The 19,030-nt window shown below is 50.5% G+C and overlaps 4 protein-coding genes across 5 annotated transcripts; all 4 read left to right on the top strand.

Annotated features, from left to right (window-relative positions):
* Window positions 1-9,652: 9,652 nt before the first annotated feature.
* Window positions 9,653-10,475, top strand: LOC129735858 (perilipin-3-like). Its single transcript, XM_055707161.1, has 2 exons — window positions 9,653-9,726; window positions 10,216-10,475. The coding sequence occupies exons 1-2, from the start codon at window positions 9,667-9,669 to the stop codon at window positions 10,417-10,419; spliced, it is 264 nt and encodes an 87-aa protein (XP_055563136.1). The 5' UTR covers window positions 9,653-9,666; the 3' UTR covers window positions 10,420-10,475.
* Window positions 10,476-11,461: 986 nt separating this feature from the next.
* LOC129735857 (perilipin-2-like) lies at window positions 11,462-12,421 on the top strand. Its single transcript, XM_055707158.1, has one exon. The coding sequence runs from the start codon at window positions 11,499-11,501 to the stop codon at window positions 12,408-12,410; it is 912 nt and encodes a 303-aa protein (XP_055563133.1). The 5' UTR covers window positions 11,462-11,498; the 3' UTR covers window positions 12,411-12,421.
* Window positions 12,422-12,595: 174 nt separating this feature from the next.
* LOC102046255 (perilipin-3-like) lies at window positions 12,596-14,947 on the top strand. Its single transcript, XM_055706757.1, has 4 exons — window positions 12,596-12,626; window positions 12,742-13,013; window positions 13,204-13,332; window positions 13,425-14,947. The coding sequence occupies exons 1-4, from the start codon at window positions 12,596-12,598 to the stop codon at window positions 13,980-13,982; spliced, it is 990 nt and encodes a 329-aa protein (XP_055562732.1). The 3' UTR covers window positions 13,983-14,947.
* A 176-nt stretch (window positions 14,948-15,123) lies between these two features.
* TICAM1 (TIR domain containing adaptor molecule 1) lies at window positions 15,124-18,694 on the top strand. 2 transcript variants are annotated; one of them, XM_055707143.1, is made up of 2 exons: window positions 15,124-15,267; window positions 16,028-18,694. In XM_055707143.1, the coding sequence occupies exon 2, from the start codon at window positions 16,222-16,224 to the stop codon at window positions 18,400-18,402; it is 2,181 nt and encodes a 726-aa protein (XP_055563118.1). In that variant the 5' UTR covers window positions 15,124-15,267; window positions 16,028-16,221; the 3' UTR covers window positions 18,403-18,694. The 2 variants fall into 2 exon arrangements, with proteins under 2 accessions (XP_055563118.1, XP_014133217.2); XM_014277742.3 differs by lacking the exon at window positions 15,124-15,267 and adding an exon at window positions 15,320-15,608.
* Window positions 18,695-19,030: the final 336 nt, after the last annotated feature.

Here is a 19,030-nt window from a genome sequence, read left to right as displayed (position 1 = left end):
AAGGACACTCAACGTTCCTTTAGACTGTGGCCTTGGACAAGACTGCCATGATGAGCACCAGCTACTGGTGTGGCTGACAGGAAGCTCGAGCATGAGGGCGAAAGAGTTCTTTGAGTTGATGTGACCAGCTGAAACTATTTCTGCCACTGCTACTCCAAGGATTGCTCACTCCTAGCAAGGGGAAACGGTGGAGGAGATGAAGACTGGAACATGAGAAAGCAGAGTCTGCGGGCAGTGGAGAGAGATGGGGCTGTCAGCAAACATCTTGTGGACTTTGCACAGCAATGAAACGCAAAGCTCACAGGCTGACGTGTCCCCTCAGTGAGCTCCAGAAATGCTGCGCTGCAGCTCCTAAAGGAGGCAGGCATGCCTGAGCTCAGCAGTCCAGAGCATCTCAGGCAGCTTACTGGAAGCCCAAGGGCTTTGCTTGACTTAACCAAGGAACAGAAATAAAAGCAACCCATGCCTCACCCTTGAATCATCTCTTCTCATGCCTGTGTCTGCCCCAGGGAAGGTGACCATGGGATCACAGCAGGTTACTAATGGAGTAAATGCGAAGATCAACTGTTTCCTGTTGCAGCAGATGAACACTTGCAGATGGGGTGCTTCAGTGTCACATGTGGCCTCTGGTCCCCAAAGGGACAATGTTGAGCTCTGACTCACCGCAGAGCAGGGAAAGGAGCTGTGCCTGACAGTGGAAGGGACTGATCCTCCAAATCCTCCACATACCTGCATGCTTTCTGCTCAACAGAAATCCAAAAAGGACTGGGACCACTGAGAAGCATGCAGCTGGAGAGGCCTCATCCACGTGCAGACCCAGCACACAGCTGGAACAAGAGCTGTAAGCTAGCAGCAGGGCTGCAGAGGAGTGGGGCTTCCTGGCTGCCACCTGGCACAGGAGATGGGGGTTATACCTGGGGATCACCAGAAGAATTCTGCCCCATCTCTTGACAATGCAGCATTTGCACAAAGGCTGCAGTTCCTGATGTGATGCTGCCTTTTGTGGGAAGTGCTGCCCAGTGCCACAGGGCTCCTTCACTCCAGCCAACACAACTCCCTTTCTCTTCCCCAAACATATTTCTCTGCTTCCTCCTACACCCTTCTCACACCCACCAACCTTCTTAGAACCGATTTTATCTCAGCTTTAAGTATGCAGCGTTTATACATTAAGAAGAATCACAGAAATGATCATGCAAACCTTTGCTCTGAAATTGCAATCTCCAGATTTTCAGTATTGTGACATTGCAGGCAGGTCTACCCCTGGGTAGGAGCTCCAAACATTGGTATTTTGACCTAGTATCTAAAGCCACACTTTAGATATCAAACACCCTCTTGGAAATTATAATTACCAGTTATCCCATGCAAACCACTTGCCACTTTGCTCACATTCATCTGTGCCACATTACAAGCCACATGAAGGTGTACCGTGTGGATAGTGCCGTTTCACCCATTTAGGTGATGCAATACAACCTATGAGACTTTCACCATCACCAGTGCAACTGGCCTACTTGGGCACTTCACACCCACAAACTAACTGACAATTTGCATTATTGACACTACTTGAGGATGTAGCCGCTGTCCATATACATGCCACCATTCAGAAAAGCACAGGACTAGTTTCTTGATTCCTGGTTCCTGCAATAAAAAATAATTTCATCAGATCTTCAGGGGACAGACAAGAACATCCATTCTCACCCCTACACACATCACAACCTGTAAAATCCACCATGTGACACCCACTAATCAGCTTTGATGAAGTCACTGAAGACTTCAAAACTGCACTTTAGCCTGTGAAGGGAATGAGATCAAAGGAGAGATTACACGCTGCCAGGGAATTTGTTAGACAAAAGGTTCCCAGGTGATGCTTGAATATGAAGTTTACATCACACAGACAAAACGCACAAAAAAATCTTTGCAGCGGTGCAGGCGCACTGAGGCAAGAGGCAAAAGCCACAATTTGTAGCTGGGCAAGTTCAGAGTGGACATTAGGATCTGCTTCTTCACTATGAGTGTCATACAATACTGGATCCAGTACCCAGAGAGGCTGTGCAAGATCTCCATTCCTGGGACATCTCAAGACTCAGCTAGACAAAGCCCACGGCTGGCCTGACCTGGCACTGCTAATAGACCTGTCTCAAGCGGCAGGTTGGAATACCTGAACTCCAGAGGTCTCCTCCGCCAAGGACTCCATGATAAGTCTGACTCAAGTAAGGAGGGGGATTCCTTCTAACCTCAAAGCTCAGAAGTGATAATTGTCTACATTTTTGCCAGCTTAACGGCACATTTTCGAAAACCATTGACAACCTCCTGCTCCCCGTGCCTTCCCAGCTTACTGTGGGCAATAAAGAAATAAGACCCAAGGTCTCCTGTGTTCACTGGCCAAAAACAAGGTGACTCAATCAGTTTAATAGCTTTAGAAGACTTCAGATAATTCTTACCTGTGCCTCAGTTTCCTCCCCCACTGATCTTGAAAACAGACAACAGGAAGCTTAATTGATGGTTTCAAACCAGGTTTTGAGATCTGAAGGTGAACAAGCACAGATGGAAAAGCAAAGCATTAACTACAATTGTCATTGTTTCTTATTGCTATTAAAAAGCCAAAACTTCCCCCACCCAGGCTCAGTCCTGCACTGCTGGGCCCTCTGCAAGTATAAAAATAAAAGGCAACTCCTATCTTGAAAATCACAGCAAACTTGAGAAGCAGCATGTTTCACCATCGCATATTTGCTGTAGCCAGGCAAGGGCTGCGAGCAGGAGAGCATGTCTTACTCATTGAGTAGTTACAGCAACCATGCTGCAGGGTAGAGAGATTTGCCAAGAAAACATCACAGCTTAGTGATGTTTTCACATCACAGACCCCACGTCCTGCTTCTCTGGAACTTCTTGACAACATCGGCGCTGCCAAGCCAGGAGCAGCCCTGCAGCAGTTGGCGCGCTGAGCCCCAGCACCCACGTACGGACTTTCCAACCGTGCCACTCGCTGCTCACGCAGCCGCTCTTTGGAAGAAGCCGAGCAGCAGCTGGCCCTGCACGTGCCCACCTAGGGGACAGATCCCCTGCCCCAGCACCCTCCTTCCACACTGCTCCAGTGCTACGGCTAAACCCGGGCTGACGCGTTTCACATGCCGCTGCAGACGACAGGCAAGGCCCACGCTGGAAGCCATGTCGCCGGCAGCACAGGCCCCCTGCGCCTTTGCTGCAGCACTTGGAGGAACGGCTGGCTCGCTCTCTGGCCAGGCCTCCCCAGCTCCCTGAAGCGAGGCAGCGCCTTCGGGTCACCATGGTGGCAAGCAGGACCTTCCAGCCCTGAGATTTAGCTGAAGGAAGGGACGGGCATGCAAATGGCAACAGGAGCGGTGCCTGCAGGCTGATGGGCTGAGCCCATTTCACAGCTGCAGATCCCCACAGACCTCCAGGGCCTGTCCCCCCCCGCACCCCACCATGCTGGGGGTCACGTCCCTGCCCACGGCAGCTGCAGGGCAATGCACCCCATGGCCCAGCCCCAGGGCCAAGGCGCTGGAGGGATAGGGTCCCCGAGAGACCCCGGCAGGCCTGGCCCCCCGGGGGGGGCAGACAGCAGCACTGCCACCCCACCGCCATCAGCGCCCCACAGGCCCTCACCTGCCTCCCTCACCCCACACACCCCTCCCACCTGCTCCCCACTGGCCAGGCCAGCACTCGCAGTGTCCCGATTGGCTCCCCTAGCTGCCCATCAGGCCCTGCAGGTATTTAAGCAGGGCGAGGCCCAGCATTGCCTGTCCTGTCAGCGCTGGGGAGTAGAGGAGGCAGGTAAGGTAGGGCTGGTGGGGAGCGATGTGGGGCTGATGTGGGGCTGATGTGGGATTGGGGCCAGGAGGGGACTCCCCAAGGTGGCCCCTTGCTTCCTGGGGGGGCTTGGTAGCCTCTTGGCTCAGGTGGCTCCTTGCAGCCCTCCCAGGGACGGTGGGTGGAGGGTGGGCTCCATCCTTAAAAGCCCTTGGCTCCTGCTCTAGGGAGCTCTGAGGCTCAAACCTACCTCCTGAGAGGCTGTGTTCCCCCAGCTGTGCCCCTAGGGCTTCTCCAGCTCCAGGGAAAGCTCGGTGCTATGGCTCTGCTGCTATCCCCATCTGTGGATGAGGGGGGGGGTGTCTCTTGGCTTTTTGAAGCCAAAATTGATGTCTTGCTGCATCTGCTGGGCCTTGGGGAAGAATTGAAAGGCTTCAAATCCTTCCCTAAAGGCTTATTCCTAGCCCTGAGATGACATCTTGGTAACACCAGGGGTCTCTGATCTGTGACTGAGCATGTGTCTGAAAGCTCTTTTCTGCTTGTTGTCTGCTGAAGATCAAAGCTGGGCAGGGGGGTCCACAGGAGGTGGCTCTCCACGCAGCTGTGCAGGGACAGTGTGTGCCATGTACCCCAGACCCCACCGCTGATGTGTGCTGATGCCAGGGGAAGCGGTATGTACTTTGGGAGGCAGGTGGATCAGCTGGGCATCCCCTTCCTGTTGACAGCGCTGCCAGACCTGCCTGTAGCTATTTCACATGACTGTTTGGTGTGGGCATGATAATAGTGTTAACAAAGGGGGGTGGCCTGAGCGACCAGGTAACCTCTTGCTTGCTCAAGAGCACAGTGTCTGTAGGGTTGGAGGCTGCAGCCACGCACAGCTTTGCTAGCTTGCTGGCAGCAGTACTTGGCAAACTGGCTTTGTGTTTCTCAAGACTGGCAGGGTTCTTAAATGTGGTCATGACTACCTGAAACTGTGCATGGCTGTGAAGGACTTAAATTACTGAAGCTTGTTCTGCTGAAACTTCCAGATAAAATATACGCCAAAGAGCAAGCAGCATGCTTGTTGCAGCTTCTGGCTGAAAAGAAGTCTGTCCTCATGGAAAAACTGGTGAATGGAAAGTACTAGAAAGCTGAGAAGCTGTTTTAATTAAACTCCTTCCCCTCTTTCCTAAAATCTCCAAATTCCAGTAGTTTGGATAGTTTATACACTCACTGTCCCAAGGAATTACTGAGCTCGTAACAGCCATTGGCTGTGGTGCTTAACTTCCTTTGGAAGTGGGGAGCGGGGGGGAAACCTGCCTCCACCTGCAAAAGTGGCTTTAGTCTTTGAGATTCCCTAATGCTGATGGCTTCTCCAGAAAGGCTAGATGGGCACCTCTGCCAGCAATTTTGAAAGTAGTGTCTTAAGGTCCAAGCTGAAAACAATCAGATCCTCCTCCTAAAGCTAACTCTGCCCTCGGAGCACTTGCAAGCGACTCCCTGGGTGACGGGCAGTGCCATTCCCCGCTGCAGCAGGCACCCAGTGACCCAGTCCTGCTGACAGTTCATGGTAACTGGGGTATCGGTGGCAAATCTTGAAAAGAATGTAAATAACTACTTCAACCACAAATTAATGCCTCTCCTGTGATTGGCCCTCCCTGCTTCTATCTAAAGCACTAAATTTAGCTTTGTTTTCCTAAATGGTCATTAAGGAATTGCTAGTTAGGCTACTGAACCAGGCATCCTAGCTATAGCTCCATCTGTCTTCCCAAGGTAAAAGACATTTAGAAGGGAGAAAAGCTTCCTGAACACCAAGATCCTACCTCTACGTCTGCAGGACAACGTATCAGTGGGCCATCTTCATGGAGCAAAGTTTATTCCCACAGGAAAAATTAAAACCTTACGCAAGTTAAAGAATTAGCTTTATGGTTGTTGTCAGTGATGGAAATCAAGGGAGGTGTTTTACCCCAGCAGGAGAGTACAGCTCTGTCAGGCTAGCATGTTGTGCTGGCTGTGACAGGCTGGCTGAGGCAGGGAGAACAGGTAACAGCTTGACAGTTCTGGGGCCGATGCCCTGGCTGTTTCACTGAGTTCAGACTTGTGCCAGATTGGGCAATAATCAGCAGTTGTGTTATTGTGCCATGCTAGAAATGTGCACTGAAGAGTTTCATCTTTCTGAAACTACCTGTTTCAAGAACTTTCTCCAGCAGTGACTTAGTATTTCTGATGTCGCAATGGTATGAAATCATCTGATCATTGTTTTCATACAAAGCAAACTGTAATGCTGTTCTTGCTCTTCTGCCTGGTGGTTTCCATGCGTGGGCTCTGCCTGCTGGGACTCCCACTTGCAACTAACCTGGCCTGAAGCTGTGCCTTTCTCCAAAAGATTTTGAAACTGACCCAGCATTGCTACGCGGTGTGCTTTCCTGCAATCTCTGAAGCAAATCAAGGTCTGCTCAGCACTTTTGCAGGGCAAAGAAAATAAAACCATGCTGTGGGCTCACGAAGACTTGCCAGTGCCACAAATACTGGCATTGCAACATACTCCAATTCCTCCTACACAGAGAAGAACAAATCACGTCCTAACATGATTGTGCTGCAAGGATTGTCACTGACACAGTTGCATCCAAAATTAAGATGGGCTCCTAGTGCTTCAGAGGTTGATTCTAACCTTGTACTGGTTCTTACATCAGTGAAGACGTTACTCCTGACTTATGCCAGCAGCTAGAGTATTTTTGTTGTTGGTTTTTTTGCTGCAGTGTCTCTCTGCTAACCCTGACAGCAAGGCCAGCAAGACACTCTGCAGTCTGAGGTTTTTCCCACCTGTCTAGAAGAAAAATAACTGAGCCAAGGGGGTTGTTTGTAATGGTGTTGAAATAGCTGTGCTTTGCCCTGTGACAGGGCTGCAGACTGGTTCAGCCTATTTGGCTTCAAATAAACCAGTAAACTTGCCCTAAAGCACAGCAAGAAGAATAACCACTAACTGAACAAATGCTGTGGACTTTGGGACTGAGGCCTTATGTTCAAACCCTGCTTTTGTTTGGAGCACTTCTTTAGGAGCTCTCCCAAGACGAATAAAGTTAAGCTGTATTTTTGCTGTGCTGTTAATTAGGCAGCCCCTGGGCAGGGTGGCTCTCACAAGAGTGCTGGCTCTGGGCTCCTCACTTGAGAGGCTGGATGTCCTAACTTTTTTGACAACTTCTGCTGTAGATATTTAGCACTCCATATCTCTGCCTTGCTTGGATCTCACTGAAATGCTGACTAATTACATGATTAATGCAGCAATACTTGACATCCTGCCAAGCTACCTCCTGAGATGTCTCCCTTAGCTCTAGCCATAGTCACTCCAGGGCTAACGAATGCTTGTTTCGCTACTTCTTCCCCCGCTCTCTGTTCCTGTTTCCACAGCAAAATAAAAACCGAGCACAAGAAACAAGACAATAGTCTCTGTCACAAATCAGATGGCAAGGTTTTCTTTTTTTTTTTCTTGGGTAGAGTCCACCAGTGTGCCTGGAGCAGTGCTTGGCCTGAGAATCTAGTTTGTAAGGAATTTTGGTTTGGGGTGTTTTCCATTGGAAAATGCCACAGCAATTCTAAGAATAGGAATTAACCAGCAAAAGAAAGAAAAGCAGATGCTGCACTGAAGAGCAAAATGCTGAAATCCCTGCTGTGCCTGACTAAGGCTCAGAAGTAATCCTGGATTTATCGCATGACACTGGGGTGTCCAGATACCAACCTAGGTCTATGCTGGGGAAGCCAATACATGTTCAAGATATTGCCCAATTCTTATACTTGAACCTTTTTAATCCCATTATGTAATGAAAATACTTCTGAGACTTGGTTTCACAGGAAGTGAGGAGAGATTTCCTGCCTAGCTGCTCAGTAGGATGGGACTGCAAGTGGCAAGGTAGCCATCAGAATGCTGCAGCTGAGAAACCTGGCTCACTCTTCTAGAAAAACTTCAAAGGATTTCCTTATCCTTCCCAGAGCTGTGAGACTGTGGAGTTGGCAGTGGTGGTGGGGAAGCCGATAAGTCACCCACTATGAACACAGGTATAGGAGGAGAAGTCTAAAATGACTCAATCTTAATGTCCTTTGCAAAGGATATTCCAGAGGAAAGGGGGCTATGAACACTGAAGGTTTTCAAGAAAGTAAAGTATGCTTATTGCTGTTTCAGTGTCTCTGGCCCTGACACCTTTCTGGAGGGGAGCTGAAGTCCTGACAGTCTTTCCCCTGACCCCACCCACCCGCCAAAGAGGAAAACTAAGCCACTGTAAAACCCATCCCTACTTCAAAAGAAGTGGGGGAAATCTGAGGGCTTTTCCCCCTGAAAGGGTATTACGCAATTTCAGACAGTTTTTTTTCAAAATAAATATTTCTGGTTTTAAACTCAATTATTAAACTGTTTGAGCTTGCCACATTTTGAAAATTTAAACAATTACTTATAGTACTGACATAACAAGACCTGCTGCAGCTGCATTTCAGCAGGGCTTGTTAGGAGGACAGTAATCTGTCATGACTGAGTGAGACACCATTCAGGGATTCCACCATGAGCCCTGCTTCTGCAGGGTGTGTCTTTCCTTCAAGTGCCCCCTGGCCAGCAAAGAGCCCCTGCAGTGGGAAGCTGAACAGAAGTATCTGTAGCAGAGTGTACTGGCCTTGCAAGGCCAGGTTTTGGGGGCAGGGGGGCTGCAGGGGTGGCTTCTGTGAGAAGCTGCTAAAGCTTCTCCTATGTCTGATGAAGCCAACGCCAGCTGGCTCCAAGATGGACCTGCCGCTGGCCAAGGCTGAGCCCATAAGCCCGTGCAGAATGATGGATGTGCTCCAGCTAGGTTCCCTGGCAGCCTGTGGTGAAGCAGACTGTCCCCCTCAGCCCATGGAGGTCCACGGTGGAGCCGACACCCACCTGCAGCCCCTGGAGGACCCCACACCAAAGCAGGGGCTCCTGGCAGGACCTGTAGCCCTGTGGGGAGCCCTGGCTGGAGCAGATTTTCTGGCAGGACTTGTGACCTTGCAGGGGACCCATGCTGGAGCAGTGTGTGCCTGAGGGACTGCACCCCGTTTGAGGGACCCAAGCTGGAGCATTTTGTGGAGCAATGTCTCCTGTGGGAGAGACCCCAGGCTGGAGCAGGGGAAGAGTGTGAGAGGTCCTCCTGAGGAGGGAGGAGAGGAGCAGCAGAGACTGTGTGATGAACTGGCCGCAGCCCCCATTCCCTGTCCCCCCTGTGCTGCCCTGCCCAGGGGGAGGAGATGGAGAAATCAGGAGTGAAGTTAAGCCTGGGAAGAAGGGAGGGAAGGTGGTTTAAGATTTGGTTTTGTTTCTTATTGCCCTACTCTGGTAATAAATGTAATTTTCCCCAAGTCAAGTCTGTTTGGCCTGTGATGGTAATTGGTGAATAATCTCTCCCTGTCCTTATCTTGACCCAGAAGCCTTTCATTCTATTTTCTCTCCCCTGTCCAGCTGAGGAGGGGAGTGAGTGGCTGTGGTGGGCACTTGGTCTCCAGCCAGGATCAGCCCACCGCACAGAAAATGCATAACAGATAAGATAGTTCTCACCCACTTCCAACCTGCAACTCTGAAGCTAGTCACATGTTACCAGCAACAAAATAAGTAGGATGATGATTTAGCTTAATGTATTTGGCTGTTCAGGGATTGAGGGAGGTGACTGAGTACAGTCTTTGCCCTACATAAATACTTGCACATCATAAATCATGCAGCCTTTCCAATGTCTTCACACCCTTGCAAGAAAGATTAGTGCTGCTACAATAATGTTCTCGGGACATGTGGAATGATGGATCCCAACTTTGTTGCCCTCTGATTTTTCACCAGTTTTGCTAGGACTTGAATTCCACTGGAGGAAATCAAGTTGTGCTTGTGCTGTTATACTCTTGGTTTTCCTTTCAGCTGCGGTTGAATTCAGCATGGCATCAGAAAAGAGCACAAAGAAAGATGTGCTGAAGGCTGAGGAACAGCAGCAAGTGGTAGGTGCCAGGGCAGCTACTGCTCTAACATGCAGCAGTTAAACTACCTCATGACAGATACACTGGTAAACTAACTCCCAGTGCCTCAAAACCAGGCTGGGAGTAACAGAAAGATTAACCATATGAAACTGTGGCTAAATCTAAACTTGGTTAGTACAGAACTAACTTTTTTGCTTAAGAGAAAACTTCAGGGCTGGCTCAAATAATGCAAATAATTCTGAAACATGAGCTGTTATAGGTCCTATTTCCACATCAGGGGTTGGTGCTGAAACCTGGTTTGACTCAGAATTTGTGAGCTCAGAGCCTGAACTTTTAATCCTGTCTTGTCACTGATGTCCTAGTAGTCTTTGAGTCTTCAACTGAGTTTAAGAAGGATGAGGAAGATGGACTGGATGCCGGCTTAGGACCTTTCAGGATAGACACATGGCTTGTATTCGCTCAGCAGCTTAAGGCTGGGTCTCTAATGTCACTTATTCTTTTGGGTTTTAGAGTGCTGTCAATCGGGTAACCAGCTTGCCCTTGCTCAACTCTGCATTTAACCTGGTCTCGTCTGCCTACAACTATACCAAGGAGACCCATCCTTACCTCAGTGGTGTCTGCAATGTGGCTGAGACTGTGGCTGCTGTTGCAGTAGGTAGCGTGGTTGGTGGGGCACAGCCCATCCTGAACCAATTTGAGCCACAAAGTAAGTGAGGAGGCTGGGGTGACCCTGTCTACGCTAGAGGAATAGGTGTGGAGGGAGTTTCATGTGCCTGTTGGGTGATATCCATCTCCTATAGCACACTGTTGTAATTAATTGTAGCACCAAGTCTTCCACTCAGCACCTCCCAGCTGCTCAATGAACCTACTGAATTTCATGGATATGAAACCATTATGAGCAGAAACAAAGTCTGGCTGTTTGTCTGTGGTTGCTTTAAGTCACTAAACAAAAACTCCCTGCTTTCTCCTGTATCACTCCAAGTTATGAGCATCCCAACTGGTATTAGCAGTGCCCGTCTTGGACATAGCTCAGTCTCCCATCCCAACACTTTTCAACCCTTTAAACAAACTGCCCTGCCCTGCAGGGACAAGTATTGCGCTCCAGTGGAGCAACGTACTGCCAACAGCTAGAAAACTGGAGAAGCAAAATGGAGACTACTCGAACCTGTCACGTTGTAGGGTCTGTTCACTTTTTAACAAGACCCCTCACCCCAAAATGGTGATTATTTTCTTTGGCTTGCTTTCGTGAGTGCATTCTGAATTGGCTATTGTAGGGTCAAAAACCCCTCTCTAAACTGAAGAATAAACTGGTACCTGTTGTCTTTTCTAGTTGCACTTGTAAATGAATATGCCTGTAAAGGACTGGATCAGCTGGAAGAGAACTTGCCTTTTCTTCAACAGCCAGCAGATAAGGTAAAGTAAAAGCCTGGGGAAGCTATGACTTGATCTCTTGCTTGATGGAATTGTTACAAGTACAGAAGAATATGCAGAAATAAACTTCAGCAGCACTGCTTTGTCAGGTCAGTCCCTGGTATGGGCTGGAGGAGGCACTGCTAGCTGATGAAAGCTGGAGAGATGCCTTCAGCATGTGGAAGTGAACATGTCCATGTAAACATAGGTGTACTGACTTCCCCAGCTCTCTCACAAGACTGCAAATGTAACTTAATCATATGTAAAAGCTACTTTAGGGAGGCAAAATCTATTTCAGGGAAAGAAATACTTTTCTCTGCTTCTGCCTGTTGTAGGTAATCTCTGACACCAAGCAGCTGGTTTCCACCAAAGTGACATCTGCTATGGATGCTGCCTGTGAGGCAAAAGAAGCAATGGCTGATAAAGTGACTGAAGCTGTGGACCTAACTAAAAATGTTGTTGGTGACAGTGTCAAGATGACCAGGTCAATGGTCACCTCCACTGTTAACAGTGCTGTGGGGGCTGCCCAGGGTGCCAAGGACCTCGTGACTAACAAGGTGACCGAGGCAGTGGACCTCAGTAAACACATTGTGGAGGACAGTGTTGGACTGACCAAGTCTGCAGTCGCTTCTACTATTGTCAGTGCTGTAGAGGCTGCCCAGGGTGCCAAGGACCTCGTGACTAACAAGGTGACCGAGGCAGTGGACCTCAGTAAACACATTGTGGAGGACAGTGTTGGACTGACCAAGTCTGCAGTCGCTTCTACTATTGTCAGTGCTGTAGAGGCTGCCCAGGGTGCCAAGGACCTCGTGACTAACAAGGTGACCGAGGCAGTAGACCTCGGTAAACACATTGTGGAGGACAGTGTTGGACTGACCAAGTCTGCAGTCGCTTCTACTATTACTGCTGCTGTAGGGGCTGCCCAGGGTGCAAAGGATCTTGTGACCAACACAGTGACTGAAGCAATGGACCTAACGAAAGGGGCTGTTCAAGATGGTGTTGAGAAGACCAAATCAATGGTCACTTCTACAGTCACTACAGCTCTGGATGCTGCATATGGCACCATTACTAGCAAAATAAATACAGCCTTGGAGCAGAGCAGAGAAGCTATCCAAGAGAGTGTGGAGATGACTAATTCAGTGGTGACCAACAGCATGAGCAAAGCCAAGGCAGTGAGCCAAGCAGTGGCAGGTGGTGTGGGATCTGTCCTGGGTATATCAGAAGATCTGGTGGATCACTACCTCCCAATGACAGAGGAGGAACTAGGTGAGAAAATGCTTAGCTGGCAGTTGTAAACACAAATCCTTTCCCACATGACTAGAGCACCTGACACTGCAAGATTCCTCTTCTGAAGTAGACAGGTAGCTCTGAATTTGTCACCAAGTTGGCTGTCTGTCAACACTGGCTTGCCACGTGGTATGGGACAGAGATCAAGCATTTTCTAACTGGCCCTTGCCCATAAGCCTCAAGACAAGCAAATATGTGGGTGCACACTTCAACCTATCTGTCAAGTCTGTTTATCTGAAGAGAACACATTGAGCAGGGACCAGCCTGCCTTTAATACCTGAGCAACTACAAACCTCTACTGTTTACACAGCAAGCTTCAGCCTTATGTTTTTCAATGAGTGACCTTACCTCTTCCCCTCCCTTACAGCTGGGAGTGGAGCACAGCTGCATCTCTGTTCTTGTTTCCTCCAGGTAAACTGGCCACCGCTGTCGAGGGATTTTGTATGGCTTCTGTGGAGGAGCAGAAACAGCAACAGAGTTACTTTGTGCGTCTGGGTTCCCTCTCTAACAAAGTCCGCCACCGAGCCTACCAGCACTCCCTGAACAAACTGCAGTGCATTAAGCAAAGCACCCAGGATACTCTCTCACGACTACAGCTGGCATTAAAACTGGTACAAACATGCTTTTTTTTCTTTTTCCTTCTGTTTGTAGTCTTCCTGCCCTACTATCCAGATGGAAGCTCTCCCTCCATCCTGCACCAGCTGCCTGTCATCTTGGATCCCTCCCTGGGAGGGAAGCGCTTGTGCTTCTCTGATTGTGTGTGCTTGCAATACAGCTGTTCCTCTCATTTTTCCCGATCAGATTGAATCTGTGAAACAGGAGGTTGGCCAGAAGCTCCTGGACGGGCAGGAGAAGCTCCATCAGCTGTGGGTGGACTGGAGCCTGACCCAACCCAAAGGAAACCAAGTTAAAACTGCCTCCCAGCCAGAGGTATCCCTAGGAGGGCATGTTTAATCAGGCCTCTTGTGGATGTTTTACATCTCGTTTGCTCTAGTAACTGAGCTATATCTCTTTCCCAGCAGGTAGAGTCACGGACTCTAGCTATGCTGCGTATCATCACCCAGCAGCTACAACCTGTTTATGAGAATCTGAAGGCCAGCATCCAAGGCCTCCCCAGCAACATCCAAGAAGCTGTGAATCAGGCCACTCGAAATATCCACAAGCTCCATAGTTCTTTTTCCAGTGCTGTATCTTTCCAGGACCTCTCTAGCACCACCCTGACCCAGAGCCAGGACCGTGTGGCAGAGGCCCGGAGGTCCCTAGATGACCTTTTTGAGTATGTAACTCAGAACACCCCTCTAAACTGGCTTGTGGGTCCCTTCAGGGCAATAGCTAAAGTGTCACAGGATAGCAGAAAGCAGAAGAAAGATACAGCGACAGATATAAAATCATCTGTGTTGGAAGAGGCTACATCATCAAAGGAGATGGCTAAAACACCCAAAGAACCAAAGGGAGCAAACAGGACCCTGGGGGAAGGGTGTGAAGTGCTAGAGAAGCTGGAAGAGAGGGCAAAGAAAGACACAGACGTTGCAGAGGCTGCAAAGGAAATAAAAATGAATGCACCAGTGGAAGAAGTCTGAAAAATTCCTGCTCTTCTGGTCAAGGCTCCCTGGCTAGAACAGCACTTTGTCTTTTAATTATGTGTCCAACTGCCAGTTGAACAGGAGTGGCACTGTTAGCACTCTTGCTGTCCCAGGCTGTTCACAGTAAGATATAGCTTGCAAGGAGGCTTGATAGCCAGGGTGGGGTGATTCTGTAGCTTGATTTACTAATTTTTTTAAATCATGTTGCTGCACTGAAAGGGAAGATGGGGACCTGTACTTCAGCTTTTTAAGTCAGCCTAGCTGCATGTGTGAATAGCCAATTCCTGCTGAGACAAGTTGTGGGAGAGAAGAAGTGGTCTCAACTTATTTTTAATGTTGAATTTTCTTTTTCAATTCATCCAAGCTGCAGAGATCTTGGGAGGATGATGCGCTTGACCTTTGATACCATTTCTCTCCTTCTACAAGTTTAAAAATGTGTTACAGACATGCCTTCCCTTCTGCCTGTTGTGTTTCCGCTGAGCTCAGCCCTGCAGCAGACCAGAAACAGCTGGGGGCAAGAGATTCTTCTCAAAAATATTTTACGGATTGGTCAAACACTTTTTCTTTCATAGAGAAGCACTTAGCAAAGTGGGACTTTCTTTTAAGCAAGCCAGCTTGCAGTGGGATTACTTTTTCTAGCTGTGTGAATGACTTCAGGGATCATCTGTTTGTGTGTAAGTAACTCCATGCGTGAAATGCTTTGCAGCCACGTGAGATGGCTTTTGCCAGGAGTTACTCTGCTGTGGCAAAGGGATATCCTATTATTAAAATAGGGGTGACAGGTGCTGGCTGTTTTCCCAGCAAACAATGCTTTGTAATAATTTCCAATGTAACTTATTGTGGTAACTTAAGTCCTAGCATGGTCCCTGGGCTAAGGCTGAATAATGGCAAGCAGACATCAGAATAAAGTGTGACCTGTGTTCAAATACCAGTTTCTTGTGCGTTTCTAAGCCTGCAGTGTCCTGTTCTCCCCTGGGCCTGAGCGAGAAGCTCGTATTTAACAAGTCACCTCTCCAACAGCTTGTGTGTTCCCGCAGCTGCTTGGGGGGGGGAAGCATCAGAAGCGCCGGGCGGCAGGTCCCACGTTCGGGCTCGGTCTTAGAGCAGAGAGACCCCTTCCCTGAGCCTCGTGCCTGCGCCCCGCGGTACCGGCGCTGCCCTGGGCAGGAGGCGGCAGCTCCCCCGCGGCCCGGCCAGCTCCGCCCCGCCGGGCCCCGCCGCTTCCTCGTGCGGCCCCGGGTCCGCCGCCGGCCCAGGGTCCGCGGAGCAGCAGCAGCCGCAGGTAGGGCAGCCCGGGCCCGGGCCGGAGCGGGGCGCGGGGGCGGCGGGCGGCGCGCGGGGGCGGAAGGGCCGCAGCCCACGGCCACGGCGCCGCTGCCAGCGCCTGCGCTCGCCTCCGCCGCGGCGGCGGCCTGGAGCCTTCACGGGGGGGGGGGGGGCCGGCAGCTTCCTCGGGCCCGGCCTGCGCCGGCCGATGAGGCAATCGCAGGAATTTTATGAGACAGAAAAAAGCAACCTGAAATCACGAACTTTCCCGGCTGGGAGCTATTTTGGGCACTCGCTGCCTCCTTTAAATAGGGCAACTCCGGCAGCCGGGTGAGCCCTGCCCCGCCAGCGGCCTCGGTGAGTGCCAGGGCTGGGGGGGCGCAGGGGGACAGCCCCTAGCCTGCCCGGGGGCGGGACGGGCGCGGAGGGCTCCCTCCAGGTGTGCTTTATTCCTCCTGCCCCTCGCAAGAAGCCTGCCGGGCCCCTGCAACCAGCTGCCTGCGGGAGACAAAGACACCTGCGTCTACATACATACGTGATTAGTTCAGCAATTATTTGAAAACAGTTGTAATTAATGGGAAATGAAGGCAAAAAACGTGCCCTTTGCTTAATGACAGTGTTTGAGTAACGTGTGGAACGCCAGCAGACCTGCAAACACTGAAGAGATGCAAAAATACTCGAGAGCTGTGAGGGAGGGCTCTGCAAGCACCTGGCGAGCATCCCCCCCCGCTGCCCACATCGCTGTTCCTGAACCTTATCCTGTGTTCTCCTCGCAGGTTCCTCAGCACCGAGATACTCCAGGTCCGGGACAAGCCCCTGAGCAGCAATGAGCTGTCGCTCACGCAGTACGTGAAGCACGAGCAGGGCATCGCAGAGCAGCGCCAGGGAATGAACCTTTGCTCCGAGTACTGTAATACGCTTTTTCCATCCATGCAGCTTCAGTCCGTCATCTGGGCCACCAGCTGATGAGATGGCACAGAGCGCCGAGCTCCAGCCAAGCTTCAAGGACATTTTTAATATTCTATCCCAGATCCCACAAGATAAACTCCTTAGCCTCAAATATAAACTGAAGCACTTGATATTTGGGCCCAGCAGCAAATTACTGCAAGCCATGGTCCTGCTTACTCTGGGGCAAGAAACGGATGCAAGAATTTGTTTAGCTGCCTTGGGAGATAACCGGGCAGCCCAGTATGTCCAGCAGACCAAACTGGGTGCTGCAGGAGTGCAGGAAGATGGGGAGGATTTGCAGCCTCCCCAGCTGGATGCAGATGCCAGGGCACTTCTAGCACAGATCTACGCAGTGCTGGCAGAAGAAAAACTGTGCAGTCATGAAGCCATGGACAAAGCCTGCCAGGCTGCCACCAAAGCCTGCAGTGCCAGCAAGGAAACTCAGGAGGGGACACTGAACAGCACCCCACCTGAGGACCAGGAAAAACATGGCTCTGCTACTGGCACCGGCCCAGGCGACAAATTTCAGACGCTGAGATCTGATGCGGGTGTAGGGCTTCCTCAGGCGGCCAGCCCAAACTACGTGGTGAGAAGTTCTCCCGTGCAGATTGGAGGCAACTCAGACTTTTCAGGCCCACAGACCTTGTGCTCCTTGGGGAGTCCCTCCTTCCCCAGTCACTTTGAGATCAGTGCGTCACCAACAGTTGTTTTTCACACCCAGCCTTCTTCCCACAAGTGTGTCCTCCAGCCCAGTCGGCTGTGCCAAGGGAGCACCAGCGGTGCTGGGCAGCCTGACGGGGACCGAGTGAGCCATGGCCTGCAGGAAACAAGCTGGGCCAGCAGACCCAACTCTCCTCCCAGGCCGGACACAGGTACCCAAGTGCCTGGACCAGAGAAGGTTCTGCAGGTCAGTTCACATCATCCATCTCTCCCTATTCCCAAAACACAGCAGCCCACAGTGGGTACTGGAAGCCAACCTGTCAAAAATAGTGATGTTTCCAGCACAGTGGCAGCAGAACCTCAGGCACCAAGAGAAAACACAGACAAAAAGCAAGATGAAAAGAAATTACCCACAGGTCTTCCTGCCTCAGGAGCTACACTGGATACTGCTCCTGCCCACAAGTCCATGGAGGATTCCTCTGTTCCAGCAAGCATTCCTTCTAACTCTGCATCTGCTTCCATTTCAGCCTCTTCCCTTCCTCCTCCTCCCACCTATCCCTTCTCCTCAACCCTTCCCTATCTTTTGCAGGGAGCAACTTCCAAGTCATCATATCCCCCTCCCCTCCACTCATCCCACTCTCCAGCCTGGCCACCTCCTCTCCAAAGTGCAGAACCAGCGCCCACATCAGAGCCAGATGGCGGAAAGTTCTTCACTTTTGTTGTCCTGCATGCTAGTGAAGATGAGATTGTTGCCCATCGGGTCAAGGACCGGCTGGAGAACATGGGGGTTCCCAACGGTGCCACACTTTGTGAGGACTTCTTCATTGCCGGACGCAGCCATATGACTTGCTTCCAGGATGCTATGGAAAACTCTGCTTTCATCATCCTTCTGCTGACCAAGAACTTCCCATGCAACCTGTGTATGTTTCAGACAAACACTGCTCTGATGGAGTCCATCCTGAAACCATCCAAGCACGACTCAGTCATCCCTTTTGTACCCAAGGAGAACCCTCTGGAGCGGAGCCAGATCCCCAGCATACTCGGCGGGCTGATGCCCTTGGATGAGAACTCTCCTGGGTTCTCCAGGACAGTGCAGAACACCTTTACCACCAGCAGGATCAATGAGAGGAAAGCCATGTGGGACCTGATGCAGAGAAGGAAACTACAGCTGTATCGGCAACAGTACCAAACACTGCAGGACTTAACTGCCCTGCACCTTGGCTCCCTTTCCCAGCTGCCTCCATCAGCAACTCGGCCGCAGCCACTGGAGCAACTACCCCAAGAGTGGTGCCCCCCTGCTTCGACTGTCCCTCCTGCCGCATACCCACCTCCCCCTGCTGGTCACCCCACTGCTCAGATGGGTCCCCTTCCTTTCCAACCACTTCATCTCCCATCGGGCCACTACAACATGATGCCAGGGGCCGGAGGCAACCCGCCCCTCATCATTCAACATGCTCGAATGGTTCAGATTGGGGACCACAACATGATGCAGGTAGAAACTGTCACACCAGGTCCACAGGACAGTGAGGAAGAAACCAGGTAGAATGCTGCATCAGAGACACAGCAGGTCAGCCACAGCCAGAGACATTCACACTTAGTTTCAAACCCTAGATTATAGTGATTCTGCTGGGACTGGGACTATTCTTATTTCACTGTGGGTAAAAGATGCCACTTTCCTGGAGCACAGGAGAATACTAACTTCTTTTTTTTGTTGGACAAGAGACTGCAATCTCCTGGGACCATTTTCCTTGGGCTTTTCAAGTAACTTGAGAAAACTCTTTTCCTGATTTTCTGAGGCTATTGGAAAATTTTATAAATAAATCTTAATTAATTTATTTATGTTTTTCTGGTTCTTTTCAGTAGAATTAGCAAAGGGGCAGGGAGGGATATCTGGAGAACCATTCTGCACATCTGTACCTCTGGGGTGGAGGGGGCTGGGAAATGGCACACAAGCATTCTGTTTTGTAATCTGCTGGTGACCAAATCATTTGAAGGAAAATCTTCAGGGTCTGCTTTGGAGAGTCACTATGACACACACACATCCCCCCCCCCCCGTCAAAGTGCTAAGCACCACGAGGTCCCACCATTTTCCTTCAGCAGTTCCCCTTTGCTTGGGGTTGCTGAGTATCCCACCAGCCTTTCACGCCAATGCCTACTTTGTCTGCATGGTG

Source organism: Falco cherrug, chromosome 4, assembly GCF_023634085.1.
Source record: "Falco cherrug isolate bFalChe1 chromosome 4, bFalChe1.pri, whole genome shotgun sequence".
NCBI classification, from domain to species: domain Eukaryota; kingdom Metazoa; phylum Chordata; class Aves; order Falconiformes; family Falconidae; genus Falco; species Falco cherrug.
The sequence above is the reverse complement of the archived record's forward strand: the minus strand, read 5'-3'. Positions and strand labels throughout refer to the sequence as shown.

Excerpts from the sequence above, each read along its gene's own strand:
- LOC129735858 (XM_055707161.1), top strand. The coding sequence starts at position 9,667 with ATGGCATCAGAAAAGAGCACAAAGAAAGATGTGCTGAAGGCTGAGGAA. Across the intron at positions 9,727-10,215 it reads CTGAGGAACAGCAGCAAGTG|AGTGCTGTCAATCGGGTAAC; the intron begins GTAGGTGCCAGG and ends TTTGGGTTTTAG.
- LOC129735857 (XM_055707158.1), top strand. The coding sequence starts at position 11,499 with ATGGATGCTGCCTGTGAGGCAAAAGAAGCAATGGCTGATAAAGTGACT.
- LOC102046255 (XM_055706757.1), top strand. The coding sequence starts at position 12,596 with ATGTGGGTGCACACTTCAACCTATCTGTCAA. Across the intron at positions 13,014-13,203 it reads TACAGCTGGCATTAAAACTG|ATTGAATCTGTGAAACAGGA; the intron begins GTACAAACATGC and ends TTTCCCGATCAG. Across the intron at positions 13,333-13,424 it reads AAACTGCCTCCCAGCCAGAG|GTAGAGTCACGGACTCTAGC; the intron begins GTATCCCTAGGA and ends CTTTCCCAGCAG.
- TICAM1 (XM_055707143.1), top strand. The coding sequence starts at position 16,222 with ATGGCACAGAGCGCCGAGCTCCAGCCAAGCTTCAAGGACATTTTTAAT.